At 37.0% G+C, this 23,158-nt stretch overlaps 1 protein-coding gene across 2 annotated transcripts in view; it reads right to left on the reverse strand.

The window, feature by feature from the left end:
* The window catches only part of FUT8 (fucosyltransferase 8), a 58,318-nt gene extending 48,163 nt beyond the window's left edge, over positions 1–10,155 (reverse strand). For both annotated transcript variants that reach the window (XM_086613504.1, XM_086613503.1), the window contains exons 1-3: positions 9,953–10,155; positions 472–587; positions 159–324 (exon numbers count right to left, since the gene is read on the reverse strand). In XM_086613504.1, the coding sequence (XP_086469630.1) occupies positions 159–324; positions 472–587; positions 9,953–10,155 (485 nt within the window). The remainder of the gene's footprint in view (positions 1–158; positions 325–471; positions 588–9,952) is intronic.
* Between the last annotated feature and the right edge of the window lie 13,003 nt (positions 10,156–23,158).

The following is a 23,158-nucleotide window of genomic DNA, read 5'->3' on the forward strand; positions in this document are numbered from 1 at the left end:
GAGACACAAGTAATAATTTCATGTTCATGCTTCAGACATGATATTTTAGCCCACACACCAGTAATTTATGCTAAGATTTTTCAGCAGTATATCAGTAGTTTACTTAAATCAATCCACAATCCTTACAACATATATGCAGGATCAACTAGTAAAGGTACCTTTCCTGATGACCCAAATCAGACAGAAATTCATCGATGCGTCTTTGCAGTTCACTTCCCTCTAGATTTTTCAGCTTCTTCAGTTCACTCTGGAGGAAAAACCAAAGTTCCTTAGCTCCATTTTCAATCCTTCTCCTCAATATTTCATGGTCTTTTCCAAGGCTTCCTATTTTTTTTTTGTTTAAAAAAAAAAAAAAGCACATTAAAGCATCAACACTTGTAGCTGAATTATTGGTTGAGAAATCAATACATTTGTGATATGGAATACCAAAGCTTGTTTTAGTAGTAAAAAAAAAAAAACTTATCTACCAACCATCTCCTGTCCGCTTCTTATAGTTTTCTATCTGTTCTTTGGCCTTTAAAAGTTGCTCCTCTAAAGCATGTACCTTTCCTGCAGCTGGTCCCTGATCAATGGGGCCATCTGGTATCCTAGGATGTAGAAAATAAAGAAATTATATGATTTATAAAAATAACTATTATTTGATAAATTATTTCCATTAACAACTCATCTGTCCTCTCAATTTTGTTCTGTGCTGTTTCCTGCTGATAAGCCTCCTTGGCATTTTCTTAAAACCATCAGAAATTAGACATGTTCACAGAAAAAAGATTTTAAACTTCAATCCCACCGTAGAAAAACAACAAGTAACACAGCTGCAGCGCACACATCCGAGCCGGTGTCAAACCATGCTGTTTGCCAGACCGCCACTCGCTGACGAGACAATCCCAGGCTCTACTGGGGAAAATGGAATTTGCAGCAGCTGAATTCGGACCGTTTGTTGGACTGAGTGCCACACAAACAACGTTTAATCGAGGGATGCACCTTCACAAGACTAAGTTCCAGCTACTTTTTCCATTCACACGTGAGATACATTCTGGTCTTTAACGTGGGCCATATGTTCATAGAGGACTGGAGCTCCAGCACTGGAACTCCACTTTTAAGCCAAGTCTTCCTACATACTGGCACAAGATGATTTCAATATATCTTCTGGACTCAGAACAAGATCCTAGGTTCTTAAATGTATCATCAGGATAATTTTTCATGACAACTCTGGTATTCTAAACTGCTCGTCACATAAAACACCACTAGCAACTGTAACAAGCATTTGCAAAATCTCTGGAATGCGAACACAGGAGAAGTATAGAAACATGTATCCCAAAATCTATGAGCCATAAATAAGCCCCAGAGAGTATCTGAGGTTTGCTCATCACTTCAACTTGAACCCACATATTAATAAACTGAAATTATTTAAGTATATAAATCAGATGCTATCTTCTACTTGCCTCACAAATTAAAGATTAAAGCAGGGAAAATAAAGAGCCCTTTCATCTCTAGGAAACAACACTTCTGGTGGATTGAAGGGTTAAAAATTATTTCACCTTTTAGAAGACTTTTGTATGAGCTGACTCTGACAAGAAAAAAAGGAAGCAGATGCGTAATGAAAAGTCTTGAGAGTTGTAAAGAATACAAAATTCTTGCAGAACATGAAGATAATTCTTCATTCGTAATGGGAGATGAGCATAAAAAGAAAGGGATATTCCCACACACAGAGTTCCAAGGCACCGTACGGAAAGACCCCTTCCCAGACAAAAGACGCCTCTAGCATAGAGAAAATCGTGGTTACAGGGACTATCTTCACCCTAAACCAGAGATGACAGCATTCTAAAGATCCTACTGACATGCCATTAACTCAAATATCTCTTGGATCTGGATAATTGAATACCAATAAAAAATTAGGAATTGACAAAAAGTCCATTTTCACTGGAACATTTGAAGGGAATTAACACTCAATGTCGGCACCAGGAAGCTGTATCACACAAAGCATAGCATTTAAACCCCTTTTTTCAGAGAGGGGTGGGAGAGGTGGAAGAGGAAGCTATGTAGTCTGAAAGAAATTTAGCAAAAAAATTCTACACTCTACTGAAAGCAAATTAGAGATAATGAAATTATTGAAAAATATTTATTTATGGTTTAAAGCTACCATGGTAAATAAAAAGAAATTATCAATAACTGCTCATATATCTGCTTTTTGATGCACTGAGGGAACAAACACAACAAAACTGAGGAAAATATTCTAATATTAAACATATGCACTCCCTAAATATACTCCCTCTGTACAAACAATCCATTTGGGAATTTGTTTCTACACCAAATGTACTGAGATGCGGCACTGTACGGCCATGTACAAGACAACACAAATAAACCTGAGAAAAGTACTCGAACACACTTAAGCTCTTGCAATAGTTTAAAGCCACAAAGTTGAAATATATTTGTGATCTGCCAACTTGGTATCACTGTTTGGATTGAGACAGGACAACTAACCACAAAATCACCAGGAAAAAAAAAAAAAAAAAATCGAATGGCTTGTGTTGTGTAAGTCACATTCCCTAAAGGTAGAATTTGTGAAGAATAAGGCAAAAGGATACAAAGTCATTCCCATAACCAACCCTCAGCCAGCACACACATCATCCGAACACAAGGAAAATCTGGTAAAGTAGCAATTACAGAATCCAACTGACGGATGGTGGTGGATGACATGGAAGAAGCACAAGAATTCTGACCATTTGATATAATGAAGATTTTAAAAAAGAAAAGTAGGTGCCATTTAACATTCAGCTTGCTTTGGCACACTGCAATAAAAACGTTTGCTATACGTAGGTCGTTTAGATAAAAAGAGGATGGGGTGGGGGGCATTCTCCTAAGCCAGTTCTACAAACTTTCAAAAATTACATCGTTTTAGGACAACACAACTTATTCTTTCTGCAGTTTTGTCTCTACACCTGTTAACTCACCAGACTTGGAATTGCTGTGTTCCTCACTTTCATCCAGCCTCAAAATTAAGGAAAAGGCTCTTCTCTGCAACCAGCACAGCTTGCTTGTTACTGCCCTCTACAAGTACATCAACTGAGTTGGAGATAAGGCAACATTTGAGGGGAAAGTGTTTGAATTAAAATTCTGATCTATACTTAGGGCATCATCTACGTATGTAACTTCTAGCGCAGAATATCCTAGGAATAACACATACTTATGAATAAGAATTCCTGTTGAAAAACATACAGGTGCATTTTCGTACCAAAATAAGTCCTGACAACTGACTCGCTCCTTAAAATTTGAGGAGTGAGTTTCAAGTAAGTTTATCTAAACTATGATGATTCTAAACAACAATAAAAGAACATGTCAGTAAGCATCTGTGCTAGAGTCTCCTTCTCTTATTGCTATGACAACATTGGAAACTAAGTTATAAATAGAAACTAAACAAAATTATAATGCACTTATATGGGCAGCCATGATAATACACCAAATTGTGGTTTTGTTTGAATTACTTTTCTAAATACTTACAAAGTGTGATTTTTGCATGTTGTTTCCTACCATTTGTATGTAAATATAAATTAACTTTAACCATCGAAAATACTGAGTTGTAGAGATAACCCTTTTCTGCTTTGTCCCTTGTTTAGCAATCCAGTTACACTTAAAAGCCAGAAAAAGAATTCTGGGTACATCATCTGTATCACTGAGGGCACTTTCTCGACACCAATGGCAAAGCAGCCAGCTCTGGGCTGAATCTCTGCAGGCAAAAAGAACCACTCAAAAAGTAATTTTGACATCCAATTTAGCTGGAAGAACTGCCATACTGTGTAAAATTATTGTAAAACAATTTTAAAACAAAAAATAAATTCTAAACCCCATTCTGACCTTTTCCTATTTCCAAGGTATTTAAAAGGTTACACTAATTTATCAGCAGAAGGAAAAATGTAAGATTTCACAAGCTCACGTTCCAATATTTAATATTTTCTCATTCTTTCATTTATATCTTTCCAAGTTACTTGTATGGAGCTGGAAGGCTTACAGCTAACTAAAGCCACATTATGATTGGTTTTAATTCTTTCACTTTTTTTTTTCCCACAAGAAGAAAATAGATTGACATCCACTGAAGATGTGTTCCTTCCCTTAATTCAGAGCTGCGCAAAATCCAATAAAAAGAGAACCGACGCATCACACAGTTCAACGATTTCCCCCCTCACGTATCGGCCTTGCAACAGCCTCAGTTTCAGACCTGAGACACTTGAAATATAATAGAAAACAGCACATTAAAATCAGCTTTGATTTTTTATCGACCCAAAGTTGTTCTTGAATCCAAGTCCCTTTCAATGCTTACTACAGGCTTACTGCCCAGAGTAACTGATAGAAGTACTTCAATAGATTTGCTTATGACTAATCGATCCTGAGTTTGGATTCTATCCCAGCCTCAGTGCCAGCTACGTTAAAGCAACTATAGTGCTCTTTCAAAATCGAAATCCTACCTCTTCTTTCTGAAGCTGCACTCAGAACTGTGAGAATAATGTCTAGAAATACCAGTGTTTGGTTTTCCACTCGTGTTCTACTTTATAACACGTGATCCAAATCAGATAAGAAACAGGTTATCGTATTTATTAAAAGAAATGCAGGTTCTACAGAACGTAGTGTTTAACAGCCTCCAAGAAGTAAATATCTATATTGGTAATAAGAACACAATATGAATATATTTAACAAGATTCTCTATTTCCCTGAAAAGAACTCTGAATTACTGGTTCCTGCACTGCCAGGCTTATCTTCCAGGAGAGGACACCACTAATATACAATAAAAGATTTGACTGTGCCCCAGCAAGACACAAAGAAGCCAATGAATACCACGAATCATTGATGTACTGCAGAAAAGGAAGCCTAGGGCACATCTGAAGGCATACGTACAACGTTTCCAGTTCCCATTTAAGAAAAATCAGACATTACAGAAGCAGTAATTCTAAGCTCTCCTCCTCCTAAAAGCCTTACATAATCCAGATGCAACAGCCTTTAGCAGTTACGTCATAATCCTACTCGAAAATAAAATTTTCAGGTAAAAGCACATTACAGGCAAACGATGAAACAACGTTATGTAACACTCTGATTTGATTATTACTCCTTATCGAGTTTCCCCTAAATAACTACCAAAACTGTAGTAAAGAGTTCCCTTTTTGCTGCGAGACCTACGACATCTGTACTAAGTGCTCTTGAAAGGGCTCTTCCAATTCTACTAGATTTAGAACAGTAAAATAACAATCTATAAAAAAACCTCACTTTTATTACTATTTTACGCTAATGGGATCTAGGCTGCTTCTATAAATCAACCCAGATTTGCTCACACAATATTGTTTACAAACATGTAAGGACTATGGTAACTCCAAATTTCATTATAGCAAAACACTCATGCACATAATTTCCAAAACTCAGGCAGTACAGAACACCTTTGATTGTGTTAATTGTGATAATTCTGTATCACTAATATACATCTTTACTTCTTTACAGCCCACAAGTAAGGTTTTTATAAAGCATCAGATTGGCAAAAGAAGAACTACAGTAACTCCTCACCCAAGGCTTTTCAAGTGCTCTGTAAAAACCAAGTGGTGCCTGGAGTCATTCTGAGTCATCAGAAGTGCACCACAAAAGTGTACTCAGCTCCTAAAGGAATATTTTTATTTCGGGCAATTTTCAAAAAGATATGACTGTTCCAACTTGCACTATCGTGAATGTATGTATTTAAAAAAAAAGTATCTCAAAGTAACCTCACCAAAAATCCTTACAAAAATACGAACTATTCTTGATCAATATGGGTAATAAATTACAAATATTTAAAAAAAAAATAAAAATCAGAACAACATGATGTAGTTTATGAAATCAAACATACATATGTTGGGGGAAAACAAACAAACAAAAAACCCACCAAACAAACAGACCTCTTACTGCCCTAAAATCTTAATTCTACTCCCCACACACCCCGTGTGAAAAGAAATAACCAGGAGCAAGATTACAAAATCAATAGGATTTAAGTATCAGAGAAACGTGATACTTTGCCACAGACACGACGTTTCTCAGCTTTTGGAATGGTTGATTTTCACACGCACATGAGGTGTGTTTCGCAGGGCACGTTTTCGGGTTTCCTTGTTGTTGTGGTCTTTGGGGCTGAGGAGGAGCTACAGAAATTCGCAGCAACAGAGCATTCAGATCCTGGAGGGGAACGATCACTCCCTGTTTTCCATGCTGCCGTTCCTGGACGGCGGGATGAACCTGAGCACAGCACAGCTCCTCTTTCCGACCACCCCGGAGGACGGACACTTCTGCCGGGCGAGAAGGAACGCAGAGAAGCCACGAGAACCCGTGACAATGAGAAATGCTGGGCAGCTGAACTTGAATTGGTTTTGTGTTGTACAATGAATTTTGGATTGCATTGAAATGTGTTTTACCATTAACATGTATTTTACCAATGAAAGATGAAATACCAGTTTTCTCTAACTTCAAAATGGAAATCTTTACAACTTACACTTTCATTAAACTACTGGATTCTTGTAACCACACCTGCCTCCTTGCCCTAATTAGCTATTATTAATGACACAGCTAGATATTATGATAATTTTCTACCATTCACAAAGCTTCTCTACCCACTAAGAGAAATTCTATTAACTTGGAGCATTTTACCATCTGAAAATTTTATCTAATGATGTCAAAATACTTTAACTAGCGTAGTTAATCAGATGCCTGCTTATCGTTACAATTTTCCAGGTAGGTGCTCCTGTCTTGTTTAAACTCCTCCCGAAGTCACCTTAAGTTAGAGTTATTATTGACATCTGCTTAAATTCATGCATTAGCTTAATCCTGTTGCGTGCCAGAATCTATTTTATATCTTCACCAGAAAAAGTGTGTTTCTGATTTGTTGGAATAAAAAAAACCAAACCTCTAGGTCTCCAGATACAAAAATCTTAGCGGAGAAGGGCAGCATCAACATAACAAAATCCAACGTGGCAATGGAGTTTACCTTTAAACTGATGTAGACTGTCATCTTAACCACTCAGATTTCATGGCCAGTATCAGTAATTAGAGTTTTCAGTACAAAACCAAAACTTTCAGCAATTAAATTATATTTCAATAATAGTTCCAGCCTTTCTGCCTTTGACCAGTAAAGCCTAAAACAAATAATGTCTTCACTTTAAGATGTTAACTGGAGCAAAATCATCTTTTCTGTCTAATTCTAATTCAACTTCTGAAATTAAGAATGGGTTTTGTTTCTTCAATATATGATCATAGCAGCAGTGATCTCTTCCAGGACATAGATACTGAATCCATAGATTGTCAGCTAATGCCTCTTTTAAACAGCCATACTGCTATAAAACTGGAAATAGGATGATTTTAAAGCTAACAGTTACTCTTAACACCATTTGTTCTATCTGGCAAACAAAGAAATGAGATACTGGCTCATTTTGGGCCATGCAGAAGATCACCTCCTGAACCTGGAGATGTGTTGCTCTTCAAACTGGTATGTAAAGTCATTTTAGGCTTTCTCATGAAGAGTTCCAGATTCTCCTGTGGTTACATACAACCACTTGGAAGAAAGGTCTCGGAAATATTTTTCAGCAACATACTCACAAAAAAAGAAGCTGAACAGAGTCCAGTTAAGACAGTTTTGGATCACCTAATCTAATTCTAGCAACCTGTAGCAATTAACTGAAGCACAGAGAAGGAATATTGGAATGTTCTGTTGTAACACATTTAGATTAGAACTAAACTAATGTTTTCATTTCTATAAATCAAGGAAAATTGTCAACAATATAACCTATTTTTTAAAACTTAGCCACTGAAACATAATATTGATCTGAATACAGATAGGCTAAGGAAACAGAGAAAGCTGTTTAGAAAAATCATCACTGCCTAAAATGTAGCTTAGCCTGTACCTACGGCCTCCTTCTCAAAAGGAAGAGTACCCTGTCATCAGTAAAATCAAGAACATTTACTCTCCTCTACTGTGCAATTTGAAGTGGCTACGTTTCAATGACTGTGCAATACATCACATTACCATTTATTCACGTCAGCCAAACACGGGAGGCTGAAACCACAGAGGGAGGTCATCTTTACATTCAAGGCCAATATTTCCCTCTCTGAGGCACAAAACCCTCAGGTTGACTATTATTGTCTAACATTAAAGGAATTTAAAGATACTGTATTTATTCAAACACAGGAGCTTGCTTAAGCTCATTCACAGCAGTACACTCTACATTTCACCATTTTGTCAACAAACCCATACTAAACCTTTTGCCAATGCAGTTGTTATCACATATTCCTAAATCGAGCCTAGAAAGCTGCAGCCCACTCAGCCATCCACGGCCGTATTTCTCAAGGAGAAGATTATCCATGTGTAGTGTAGAGGGCACTTGGGACAGCAGCATTCCTGCACCTCTGTGCAGCACCACCAAATGTCGAGGTACGTCTTTAGGGCTGACATGTTCAGAACTAAGACATCTGTTTTTCTACGCTAAGAAGCCCTTCAGCCTACAGAACATTCCAGAAACCAGAAACAGAGTGCCATGAAAAGAAATTTCAGTAAGGCAGAGCAGTCTCCCCAGCCCAGCAGATCAAATAGTCCTGGCCATGCATGAAAGAGAGAGAATACACCAAAAGAAACATCAGAGCAGGGTTGGGAGGAAAGGCATTCATTTCACTGCTACAGAGTCCGTATGTGGGATTTCATTCAAACGAAGGGGAGAAACAAACTCACTTAAATATAAGGTAACAAGAACAGGACTAGAACCATAAAACACCCTACTAAGGAAAACAAGGAGATTCGTGCAATTCCGTAATTTTTCCTATGATTTATAAAGCAAAGTAGAAAGGTAGAAGATACAAAATGGCATCTGCTCCTAAAGGGTACTAAAAGGAAAGTCCAAACTCAGTTGCTTATTGCTGAGCAAGAACCACCCAAGACACATGACGGAGACTCAGCTGCCAATGCCCGTTGCTCTCCACACTTTCCATGCTCTCCACAGGCGACCTCTGCCAGACCACTGCTACACACATCCCAGCACTTATGAGTGCATAGTTGTGAAAGAGACAGTAAGTGGATTCAGCTCACTTAGAGATTTCAAAAATAAACATCACCCTCCCGTTTTGTAAAATCTTGAATTGAGATTTGCTCTTCCTCAGCTTCCTACAACATACAAAGCCTCTGCACGTCTTCCCACGCTGCTTCAGGACTTTTAGGTTGCATGTGGTGACGTCCACATACTTAGGTCCAACCTGACTCTGGCACACATCCTGCCTAAGAAGCTCTCCCTGGCAAGCTCTTAGGAAAGGAGACACCAGAAGACTACGTTAAAAGCTGTCTGAAAAGGTGAAAGAAAACACTTCAAATTGTAATTGTACCCGTATATAATGTGACAAATAATTATAAAAAGGGAGATGATCCTACTATTTTACAAGTATTGCTATGAGTTTAGCAGCAAGGCAAGGAAAAAAACTTAGTTAAAAGAATTCACATAATATAGCTGTCTAATGCAGCTCTTCTTCAGCAAGTCCATGTTTATCTTCAACAAGCTGTACAAATGTTTTCGGCACTTTTCAAACGAGCTCTTCCTGTTACTGCATGCAGAACTGTAGAAAAGTCACTAGATGTTCTAATTGGTTTGAACATCATCACAATTGCACTTGTTTGAAGTTGGCATTGAGGTGTTAATCACCCACAGAACTCTGTTACTGTGACAGCAGCACTTGGACACCATTAAATAACGACTGAAATAATTACTATATTAGACCAAAACTAAATGTACATTATTTGTTTAAAGGTTTCGCAATATATTTTCGGTTAGTTATAGCACTGATTGAAACATTAATCTATACCTTTAAGTGTTAAACATGATTTTACAAAAAAAAAAACCCACCACAACTTTTTCAATTAAATTTCTGATATTTCGTATTACAACCATTTTCTGAAATTTTAATTACTTGTAGATCCTACCTGAGAGATTCTGCCATCCGCCTTAAGTCTTCATTTTGCTGCTTTAAACGTTCAAGTTTAGCGAGTATCTTGGATAACTCGCGACTAGAGTGATCTGGGTGCTCACTGTCTCGTACCAGGTGTCCACCAATATAAAAGAGTAAAGTTCCCCAAGCAAAGAGGATGAGCATAATCCAACGCCAGGAACCAGTCCATGGCCGCATTTTCAGAAGTTCAATTCACTCCAGAACTGCTTCTGCTCACAAAATAACAAACATTCTCAGTCCTTAGCCTGTACAAAAGTGCACAATTTTAGTTCCTCTGCTTCACCACATTGTTACTGGAGAAAAATTTTTCTCAGTGTTTATCTTACTGCAACTCCTTAGAGAAGATCCTTATGGGGCTGTACATAGAAAGCATTAATATTGCATCATTCTTCATTTATATTCTGTGAAAAGAATAAAAAAAAATCTGAAATTATAATTCTGGTATGTAAAGATATATTGGATTGCAATTAAGCTGAACGTAGTCACTAACATTCAGGAATGACGACAGACAATGTTACCACTTCCTGGCAGCTTTTAACTTTCCACAAAAAATATGCTGAGTTCAAGAACGCATGACAAAGAATATGTAATTAATTCTGGGTTTGAAATAGCCAGAAGAAATGCTACTTTTTATAAGGTAAATATTTACCAATTTGTGTGTCATTTCACACATTAAAATAGCTCAAAAATCATGCTATGGTAAACTTAATAGTCTCCTTTACTATCAACAATTACAAATTCATAATTACAAATTCACCTTCCTTTTTTCACTTTTGCAAACTCCATTTTTATGATGGCTCCCCCCCTGTTTCAGAAGAGGTAAAGCCATTCCAACGATATATTCTACTGTTTGCAAGTAGATTGGCCCAGCAGCAGCTGTAACACTAATTAAGCAACTTGCAAGCACTGCAAAAAGTGTAACCAATAGTTTTTTTAAAAAACAATCCATTGTATATTGTGCTCTTACATTTATAGTGGCCTCTGAAACGCCCATCTAAAATTAAACCTCAAATTTTTTTTCTTGCTTAAAATGGTAAGACAACACAACTTCTCTCTTTACCCCTTCCACCGTACTTGCTAAAGCAGTTAAGAACACTGAACACTTAAGAGGCAGAACAGAGGGGGATTTCCAGGAGAACCTATGTGGCACTGCTACACTCACACATTTGACTTTAGAAAGTGATTTTTAGAAACGTTTTTCTCCCGCTTCAAAACTCTCAAACCCATTTCGACAAGTGTTATTACTAAAACAATAAAAATGCAAAAAAAAAAAAAGCTCTAAAGGTAATACTTTCGCTTATCTAAAAACACTGCGTTATTTAAAAAAAATGCAAAATCACCTCAACTCATTTTCTACTTGGCACAACATCATTCAATGAGTATAAGAATCTCCTCATTCTATCTAGAATAGATTTTATAATTCAACTGATCAGCACGTTCAAAATCTTCTTAAGCACTTCTCACTTCTTCTCCTCTTTCTCTGCAATGTAACATGTCTATCTTTTGTGAAAAGCATATATTTTCAATTTATATTCAGTTTCCAAAACAATCTGTATTTCCAATCCTCAAATCTGTAAATCCACCATATTTCCTCTGAGATGCTATCCACATCCACCTTGTCCCAAATTATTCTGTTCTGTTTAATCCTTCTCTCACTTAAACTTCTTTACCTTTCATCTAGGTTTTTTTTATTCTGTTCCAACTCATTTCAAGTTTAGAGAAAAGACTTCCCAACTTGCAATAACTTCCAAACTCACCCAGTCATGTAGATATGCCTGGAGCATGCACTTCCAGACACAAACACACTAACACAGTATTAAAAATGCTGAAAATTTTCTCTAGTTATCTTGAAGAAGGGCTTTCGCTTCTATATTTTTGAAAGAGGCAGAAAAATTCCACTTAAGACCACAAGACAAACTATTTGAAAACTGAATATTCCTAATAAAGTGGAAAACATTTGTAGTACCTCTTTCAGGATTTTCCACCTAGTGCATCTGTGACAAGGTGAGTTACAAGTTATGTAATGTCAGAATCCCACACTAGGAGCACGTCATTTTCCGCAGATCTCTAGGAAAGCTTTCTATAGCTTTGGCTTTAGCTTGGCAAAAGCTGGGACTGCCTTCAGGAAGACAGTGGTTTCTTCAACAGTCTTGACAGATCACAGCACGAGTGAGAAGAACCCACATGACATGAAACAGAACAGGTCATACCCAACCGACGGCGGGTTGTTGCTCTAGGTGAAGCAAGCCTAGTTACTTGCAGAAATGATTAATATAAAACCTCGATGAACTGATGTTTAAGGTTTGAGTGGGAAAGGGTGTTCTTACACCCATACTGCCAACCACCAAGAAATTGGTTGACTGTGGCTGCAACAGGCTAAGTGAAATCATAAAGTCGGTGAAGGTGGAGGAAAGAAAAAATAATAGGAGACTTCAAATATTCCTCTACTGATTGGGTAAATATTATGCTGGGAATTGTGATGAGAATAAACAGATTGCTACAGACATCATAAAATTACTGCTTAAGAGAAAAGCGACTACGAAAAACTCTCGACTTAATCATAAGCAGTTTGCAGAACTTAGATCAAAACGTTTCTGCTGGAGGACTACTTTATAACAGTCTGCATAATATACTCAGATATGATCTTCTAGTGAATAACAAAATAAAAAAATTCACTACAGTTGTGATTAATTTCAAGAAGCGAAACTGTTTTAAAAGAGAAGTGGACTTCACGCCACCTGGAATAAAACAGCAGGTAAAGATGACTGTTACAATTAGCAAAGAAGTTCTCCTTTTAAAACGTTACAAGCATGATCAAATGATAAGATAGGTAAGACTGTAAATTCTGGTACATTAAAGACTTAAAAATTAATACTAAACCTTTTATCCAAAGCAGATAGCTTCCTAGAGACTCCAAGGTCAGCAGATGATGAGAGCATATATGAATTGTTTAGAGTCCTTTGCAAGGAAAACAAGGACTTTCTTTTTTTCAATCTGTTTTTCGTAACAGAAGAGCTTAAGTGGACACACAAACCAGGTACCTTCTTTGTAAGAGGAAGGGTTGGTCTGTCTCAAGCAACAGTGTTAGTAGACCAGGGTATCGAACAAATCCACAAAATTAATATAACAAGTCATCAGAACAGATGGTATTCTCCCAACAGTTCGAAGAAGTTAAAGAACGCAAGAGTTTAATTATTAACAGTAGTATGTAACCTCTCACTTATAATCACCTCGTAGAAAAGTAATGGAAAATGAAAACAGTAAACGGAATTCTTTGTAAGGGCTCCAGCAGGGATCCCTGCAACTGCAGGCCAGAAAAAAAATGATATTCATGTCAGGCAAACTGGCAGAAATAATAAGATGAAACAAACTGGTAGATCTAAGAATGAATGTAATCAAAAGTAAAAAAGTACTAATGTGGCTTTTGGAAAGAGAAATTGTGCCTCAAATTTATTAAAGTTATTCTGAAGATGTAAAAAAACACACAGGCAAGACAGAACCAGTTCTAGATGTTACACAGTTGATCTAGTCAACACGGATTTCCAAATGGCATTCAAGAAGGTTTCAAGGGAACTAAGCCGCATGGAAGAAGAAAGTTCATCATGTGAGTCATCACTCCATTAAAAGAGAAGAAACTTCCAGTAAGACCAAGCAATCAGTTCAAGTGGAAAGAATGATCAGGGCCTTCCCTGGGACTCACAGCAGAGCCCATACAGTTGGGCATGTTTGTAAGTGATTTGGAAAACAAGGTGAAAAGTGAGGTAACAAAGTCTGCACATACAGTACAAAGGTTGATAGCAATAAACTGAAGGACATCAAGACACTGCCTAATGAAGAAATAAAATGAAACATGAAAAATCAGTTTATATCAGTGTGTAGAGCTGTGATTAGATGACCTTTGAATCATCACCCATCAGGAATGGACTTTAGCTGTGATAGGTAATTCTGCAAAACATCAGCTCGGCATCAGGCAAAAAGCAACCAGTCCTCATAGGTTTAAAAAAAAACCCCACAAACCTCAAAAAACCCAAAAACCAATCAAAAAAATCCCTCCACAAACACAAACCCAGGAATCCCAAAAATACACCTCAACAGGACTTTGATTACTTCATACCATTCTGACTCCACCAACTCAAAAAGATACAGTAGAAATAGAAATGACACAGAAAAGGGTTACAAAAATTAGCAGAGACTCAATGGCCTTCAGTGAGTGGCTAAGCAGATGGGCAGAAAGGACAATTCGGGAATTAACAAGGCAAATCTATAAAAATCATTAATGGTATAAGACAGTAAACAGGGTATAATTGTTTGTTGTTACTTCCAGGACAAGGGGACAAGTAAAACTTCCTGATTTGAATAGATTCAAAACCAAAGAAGGGTTTTCTCAAAATGCACAATTCCAGCATGAAGCTCATTTTGATCAAACACTGGAGGTGTTAAAAGTTTACACCTAAGGCCACTAGACCATTTCAAGGAAAGTTAAAATTCATCAAAGGTCTCAGAATCCCAAGTCACACATTGTTGCAAACTGGAGAACATATCAGGGTAGTACCACCATAGTATCCTGCTTCTTGCAGTTTTCTCTAGACATCCACCACAAGCCAGTCTTGGAGATACATCAAGCCACATAAGCCTTTGATCTGACACAGTGTGAATACTTCTACAACAATATTGTAAATGTTATCAAAGGTTTTGTGTTATCAAACATAAAAAGACCACATTTTAAAAGAGTTAACCATCCTATATTTACTTTATAAAAACAATTTTTAGAACTCATTATTAATAAAAAAGTAAATTCTTGAGTTTAAAATGTTTAAAAGGATAAATAGAAACTCAGGAGAAATATCAGACAATCTTTTTGAGGAAGAAAACAGAATGATAACTTTGTCCACTTGTCTGTGGTTCTGAGGAGAAGACTGGTCAAGTACGTCTGGCTTTCAAGAGGTCATAAAATTTTCAAGTGTCTATAGGGTGGAAAAATAACTAATATCATTTTTTATTTAGGTCACTGTATATCTCAGGCTATAAATGGTGTACAGTAATTATTTTCAAGTACATTGTTCTTGTAGCACCTTCACTCTGCTTTTATACAAGGGATTTTAAAGTACTGACACTTCAAATTTAACTTTCTTTAATAGTAGACCAGTTTTTACCTCCTGAAAATACAAAAAATTACATCTAAGACAATTAATGGACTTAATACTTTAAAGAACATAGAGTTCTGAAACTACTCAAAAGTTTTAAATAATATGCAAAAAATAGCATATTTTCTCTGATTCATATGACTGATGATGTCGTTATTTTTATAAGTTAGGTCACAGTACAGTTAAATATCAAATAAAGATGACAAACCATCTGAATAAATAGGAAGGACATTCTGAACTAACATTAAGCAGTCAGCCTGTATCTCAAGAAGTGGTGTATCTAATTAGACATTAGTTGTAACTACTCTTAACTATTAGCTTTGTACTTTTAACGTGCCTTTTACAATTTTTTTTTTCCTTTCATACTGTTCTGGGAATGCAAAATGTCAAAGTATTTCAGTATTTCGAAGTTCATACTCGACCTTTAAACAAATTAAATTATACTAAATAGAAGACTAGCAGAAACGAAAGAACAAATAAGTAAACAAAAAGGAAAAATTACCACATTTTTAAAGCTCTTAAATTTCCACAGCTTGTACCAGGTTTCTGAAAGACCAGGAACCTGTATGCAGACGGATACTACAGATATCTGCCTGACGGAAAGCCAAGATGGGATGTCAATATTTATCCTTCTTTAATTTTACAGAGCTGTTTAGGAGTTTTCATGCTGGAAACCAAGCTTAGGACTGCCCAGACTGAAAGTTGGAGAAAACTTAGCAGCAGCCCACGAACCCAGTAACTCAAACCTAAATCATAACATCCATAATCATTAACATCGTCTGATACTGAATATCAAAACAAGAGCCCATCAGCCCTGAAAGGTGTGCAAGAGAAGTACCCAAAAATGTATTTTATTAGGCAGGTAACAGGAAAATACGTAAATAACAATGATAAGTTATCATTAAATTGTTATGATACAGTGAAGATCCTTGATCTAAGAACACTGTGTTACATTTCTTTTACCACGTATTTTAGATTTAGTAGCTATCCCCTAAGATTTACGATGATTTCTTGTCTTACGTGTGATTGGATTTACCTGAACCTTTGCATTTCCCAGTGCATGAGCACGTCAAAACGTGGCGTACTGACGATTAGCTAATTTGCATTTTCTTCTGTGCAATTTTAAATTAGTTCTTGTCTCCCTTCTACGGGATCCCAAGAATGGTTGACTACATTCTTACAACATTACCTTCTAAAATAACGTAGTAAGGTATCTCTTTTGTCTCTTCGAAAGAGCTTACACTGGGTGTTCAAGGTAAAAAAGAATGTATTCCTCCATTCTGCCCAACAGCTCTTGGAATGATCTCTACAGCAATCTTTCAAGCTAATTTTCTTTTTAAATTTCATCACTGCACTCAGTTAAGATGGGTACAGTCTGATCTCTCAGCGAAATAATCTCTCATTCCTAAGAACCCAGCTATTATCCACGGAAATCCCAGTCGCAGCACTGGGGTAGGTGCCAGGCACGGACTGACAGACAAAGCTCAGGAGAAGCAGCAGCACACAACGCTACAGTGGCAGAAGCAGCTTCAATGCCAGTACCAGTGTGAGGCTGGAGACACCACAGTGAAACTGGGAACCTTCAGGGAGTCTCGAAGGCAGGCGTGTAAAGTCGCAAAATAAAGTGGTTCAGACTCACATAAAGGTGGGAAATCTTCCATATATGAATGCAAAGGGTCTCCTGGTTTCACAGGAGACTGATGATGAAGAGACTACAAACAGTTATGAAACCTTCTCAAAATATAGATATCGATAGTAACTGACATCAAGGCTTTTGGTATTTCAATGTCGTTTTCTGTCATTCCTTATAAATTGATTTGTTATCTCAACCTCCTGTTTCAGCTACTAAAGGAATCAAACTAACATCAGGAAGAAGTTCTGCAGAATAAGAGCAAAGTAACGTTAAAAGCAAGTGCTACGTTGAAAGCAAAGTATCACCTACGATAAGCTATTTTCCAGCTTTAATTTAATCCTGTAGCTTTATTATGAAAGGTCAATACAAAATACGTGGTATTATTGAAAGCAGCAAAAAAGTTCTAACAAGTACTTGTTGCTATAAATCATCAGGAATACACAATCTTTAATGCATCAGTTCAATGGAAAAATAATACAGTGAGAAAGGAAGTCAAATTCAAATTTATCTACTGCTAAACGCACAGCACAGAAAATGTGGTGGGTGTCACAAATTTATTTAGACTCCCTTAAAGAGAAGACGAAATATTTACACAAAAATAAGGGTCTGCTTCAATGCCTTAAACAGGAAATCAAATCGTGCCTACTACACATGTAGCCACAACTGATTGTAAGCACATAAAAATGTTTTGTTGTCAAATCAGCAGGGAAGGTTTGGTTAAAAACCATCACTGCAATGCAATGTTTTCACAATGACTAAAGGAAATAGTAAAGAACATTAAATTAATTAAAAGGATAATTAAAAAGAGACTAAAGTGTAGCTCAAACATCATTAGGAGAAATAACGTGCATACATGTCAAAGTTGTCTTGCTATAGCAAAAATGATTAATCAATGAAAAAAGAAATATATACTGTCTTTCCTCTTCTTGCCCCCATAATGCCTTCTGGCTATTTTAAAGCTTTAAAAAGCACTTACAGATTAGAAACTTGAAGAGCCCAATACCATCATTTCAAACGAAAGGACATCTTCCATAACTCAAACAAGGTTCTCATTAACTTACTATTGTCAACATGCTTTCAGTAACAAATTCGGTGATGGAGTGGAGATTTTCTCCATGTGTGTTTTCTCTTGCTATTCAGAATTATGGCCCCAGAACAGCATTATGCCTTTTCTCAGAAATGTACAATTTCAAGTTATTTTCAATTCAGTTCGAAGCAAGCCTACTTTTTTTGGTTCAACCACCTACTGACCTAGATTGACTTAAAAAAAAAAGTGTACCTTGTGTAAGTTGAAAAGAAAAAAAATTACTCATGAAGCAAACCTCATATAACCCTACAGCTAACATATACAGCATTATATATCATGGCATGTACAGCATTTACAATTCTTTTTTCATGATGTGAAACATGACCTTCACTCCACCGTTAACGGGCTATCGCGGTGACTCATTGCTAATTGTGAAACACTCCAAAAGCATGTTACACTGCTCATGCAACTTAGACTGAAACTTCACATCATTGTCAGCTTTGCTTAAAAGTAAAGTAAACTTAAAAACCTAAAGTTGGCATTTTTAAGATTTCGCTACCAAAACTTAACTTCCTAGGAAAGCATGTTACTCTAAGTGATGTTAACCTGTTCTGCTCGAATAAAAATAAAATTTAAAAAACCCACAACATTCTTTATGAAGACTTATAATTATTTGATTAAGGAAACACCATCTTCACAACCTGAACTAGGTAATACGGGCAAGACTTCTTCAGTCAAATCTCATGTCCCAGTACTTCAGGTAACCATGTCATAAAACCTCTAAGTTCCACCAAAAAAAAAAAACCCAAAGGACTTCCTTTCCCCATTACTGGAAGGCTGTTTAAAAACTCACTCTTCCAATGCTGAAAAGCCTTTAATTTCCAAACTAAATTTATATTTTGCTAATTTATACTTGTTTTTTCTTGCACTAGTACAAACTCAGTTTAGAGAGGTCGGTTACCGCCCCGTTCTGTACACAGTGGTGTATCGACAGAAAGCAGCCACATCCCTTCTCGGATTTATATTTATGGCCAGGTTTACACGCTGGCTTACAAGCATTTCACTGCAAGAGGCTTATAAATTCTCCATTTTTGTAAGTCTCCATTCCAAGTTTTTTCGGAACATCAGGAATTAGAATTGTACACGCAACACGCAAGTTGCCAGCGCCTTGGATGAAACAAATACTTGCTTTTCTCTCTTAGACCTGCTTTCTGTGCTATATCCTAGGATTGGATTTGTCTTTTTAATGACCACAGTACTCTGGCAGCCAGCAATCATTTTGTAAGGACATAATATCTGCAAATCTTTTTGCATCTATATCTCTTCAAATTCATAAGCTCCCATTTTATATGCAGAAATTCTTATTTTTAATCCTTGTGTTATTATACTTTAACCCATTCTACCACTCCGGTATCCCAAGTAAAAAATGCTTCTTGCACATTTTTCTGACCTCCATCAAAACGCTCCTCTACTTTGCGGCCGAAGTTTCCTTAGTCTATTATCTTTTTGTGACATTGTCACTACCGAAAACACCCACGACGAATAACAGATGCGATCCACTGCACTAACAGTGTCTCTCCTCCAGTTTAATGCTCTTTTTTGCAGCACAAGCCACTGTCACTTCATCCCTTCAGCTTCTTCCTCTTCCAACGATTCTCCTTTTCATCCACATTTTCTCTAACTCAATATACAACTTCCCACGTGCCAAGAAAACGCTGAAAGGAAGTTCAGATACGCAGTTTCTCCCACGCTATGTTTCATTAGGAAATTTACTTTCCCTCCTTGAAACAGTTAATAAGTAAATTTAGAATAATCCAGATCAAACAATCTTTGGCAAACCTGTGTTGCATTTATCTCATTTTCCATTTTCATCTAGCTCTACTTCGTTAATTGTCGTTTCTTTCAAAATTTGTCCCCATGCTTCACATACTACTGCGATCAAGACAGGGCTGATAATTATTTTTAATTCTAGCATTCATCTATACTAATCCTAAGAGACTTTATCCAATTTAGTTCCAAAATTTTTAAATTATTGACTGGAAACAATTTAGAAAGCATTTCATTCATCCATAACTTTTTAATTACGTTTATTAATATACAAATTATCTATATTTTTTTCTTCAACCAGAGAATAGAAACGGATTCAGAGAACATGTATTAATGTTTGTATTCTAAAAGTACCGAAAATGAAGTTCCTTTAGTTTTCTATTCAAGTTCACTGTTTTAATTATATAATTTTATTTTTCTATCCGTAAAAACATTCCCTGCTTTTTCTGGAACAAGGACATAAATTTTGTAGCATTCCATATGTATACTGAATTATTATATAAATTTACTATTTTTTTTTTCTTAATTTCTATTCACATGTATCACAGGACAGAAGTAAAAACAATCATGAGACTTGCTTACTATTTACTCCTACATCCATACCTTCATCTTACTGTTCCTGCAAAAGCTCTGAGCAATTTGGGTGATTTTCTCTTCACACACTTCCTTACAATTCTATATAAATGAATATGATCTGCTAATCTGATACAATCAGCAGATTACTCTCGAATTAAATGTTTTCATAATGGAAGTCACCACCCTTTTCAGTTTCATTGCAAGACGAGATTTATTCGATACCGAAGCCTTCAAATATTGCAATTTTGGAGCTTCACCACAGAAAACTCCCTGGCAGGAAGACATGGTTCTGAGGAACTTCCTTAACTACGTGAAAGCTCGACCCACTCCTTTCACTCGGTGAGAAAACAAGATCATAACCAACAAGAACAAACTTTGGAGAAAAATGCAACGTGATCTATCCTGCCTGAAATTTGGGTAGAGAGATTCTGCTACTGAATGTAGAAGCTTGACAACTTTTCAGACTTACAGAGCTTAAAAAGAAGTTAAATTACTAGGAGTTGGGGAATTAAAGCTAAAGTCTAAAAAAGCAAGATTACCAATTTGAGAAGAGTCATCTAAAGATTCATTTAGAAGCACCAATGGAATACATATTATAATACAGACAAAAATTCAAAGCAGAGGAAAATGAATCTTAAAGGATTCTGATATTACTTCTGAGTTTCTAGAGTGTAGTCTAAAATGCTCAGCTGACCAGAGAATTTTTTCAATTCAACTGCATAAAATTTTATAGCTGAAAACAACTTTGCAGAATTTCGAAAAGCTTGATCTCTTCTGTGTATCCGTCAGTTGTTACCTAGATTGCCCTTCCCAAAGACATTGAACTCTCTTTCTACTTCAGTATTCATAAAGCATCTTGTGTAGTGACCTCAATTACTGACATAGTCCATCAGCCCATCACTGTTAATGTAAGTCTGAAACCAAAAAATCTTTAAAACTTTCTGGATTTTTATCTACCACAGGTCTAAATATCCTCCATAAAGAAAAAGCTTAACAAGCTCAACGTCATTCAATCAGGAGATGTTACTGCAAATGTTTCCTCCCCGCCCCCCCCCAAAAAAAAAAATCTGTTCATAGCAAACACAAATACTTGATTTGAAATATTTTATAAAGTAAAAAGTAAAAGAGAGAGAAGACTGATTCGAAAGGATATCTAGAAAAATAAGATTACAAGACAATTGCTAGCTATTTGTTTTTCATGATCAAATAAATAGTTCACTATTAAAGTTCACAGAATCACAGAATGTGACTATTAAAAGTTCCCATAAGAGCTTATTTCATACAACACGTCACATCGGATGAAGTTCTTTGTATTTAGTTTTCCTTTATTATTATTTCCTCAGGGTTCAATGCTAGGGCCGGTTCTGCTCAATATAATCATCGATGATCTGGATGCAGGAGTTGAACACACCAAGTTTGCTGGTGATACCAAACTGGGAGGTGCTGTTGACTCTCTTGAGGGACAAGAGGCCTTGCAGAGGAATCTCGATAGATTGGAGCGTTGGGCTACGGTTAATGGGATGAAATTTAACAAATCCAAATGCTCAATTCTGCACCTAGGATGGAGTAACACTGGGCACAAGTATAAATTGGAAGAGGAGTGACTGGAGAGCAGCCCTACAGAAAGTGAACTGGGGGTGCTGGTTGACAGCAGCGTGCCCAGGCAGCCAAGAGGGCAAACCACATCCTGGGGTGCTTCAAACACAGCATGACCCGTGGTTATAATCAAAAGTGGTGATTGTCCCGCTGTATTCAGCGTTGGTGCGCTCTCACCTTGAGCACTCCACGAGGTTCTGACCCCACAGTTTGAGAGGCACGTGAAGGTCCTTGAGTGAGCCCAGAGGAGGGCAACAAAGCTGGTGAAAGGGCTGGAAGGTGCGTCCTGTGAGGAGCAGCTGAGGACTTGGGGTTTGTCTCGTTTGGAGAGAAGGAGGTTGAGGGGTGACCTCATTGCTCTCTACAGCTTCCTGACGAGGGGAAGTGGAGACGGAGGTGCTGAGCTCTTCTCCCTGGGATCCAGTGACAGGATGCACAGGAATGGTTCAGAGCTGTGCCAGGGAAGGTTGAGACTGGACATTAGGAAGCATTTCTTTACTGAGACGGTGGTCAGACACCGGAACGGGCTTCCTAGAGAGCTGGTTGATGTCCCAAGCCTGGCAGTGTTTAAGAGGCGTTTGGACAATGCCCTTAACACCATGTTTTAACTTCTGGTCGGCCCTGCAGTGATCAGGCAGTTGGACTAGATGATCATTGTAAGTCCCTTACAACTGAAATATTCTATTTATTCTATTCAACGGGCACAAACTAAACCACAAAATTCCATTTAAGCCTAAGAATATACATTTTACTGTGAGGGTGGTCAAACACTGGAACAGGCTGGGCAGGTTAGTGAAGTCTCCATCCCTGGAGACTGGACACAAACCTGAGCAACCTGCTCCAGTTGACTCTACTTTGAGTAGCAGGGCTGGACTAGATGACCTCCAGAGACACTTTCCAAAGTCAGCTATTCTGTGATTCCGTGAAATAACAGAACTCTTGGGGAATTTCATTTAATCAGTGTTTTTTACAGTTTTTGGTGGGAAAAAAAATCTAAAATGCATAATTCTGTATATTATATTTACATAAATAGTAAATTTTTAAATATCATGACTTCATCACATGTCTGAAGAACAGCTTACCCTCTCCATGACAGCGGGAAATAAACACAACTGCATCATGGGCTTGGAGGTGAACAAGTAACTCCACTAGTCCAGTAGTGAAAGTGGGAATTTCCAGCCAGTGAAATTAATAACTGTTTAAAAGAAAAAAGGTCTCTTTAGTTTCACATTCAAACAAAAGTGTTTCACAGTCTATAAGAATATCTTCCTTTTGATTTGCCCTTGTATCATAACATTGATAAAGAACCTGATTCTTCATCTTAAAATATCACATTTTCTACTTTTTATTTAACTAGTTATGGATTTTCCACAAAGA

The sequence above is a fragment of the Tauraco erythrolophus genome, chromosome 6 (assembly GCF_009769465.1).
Source record: "Tauraco erythrolophus isolate bTauEry1 chromosome 6, bTauEry1.pri, whole genome shotgun sequence".
NCBI classification, from domain to species: domain Eukaryota; kingdom Metazoa; phylum Chordata; class Aves; order Musophagiformes; family Musophagidae; genus Tauraco; species Tauraco erythrolophus.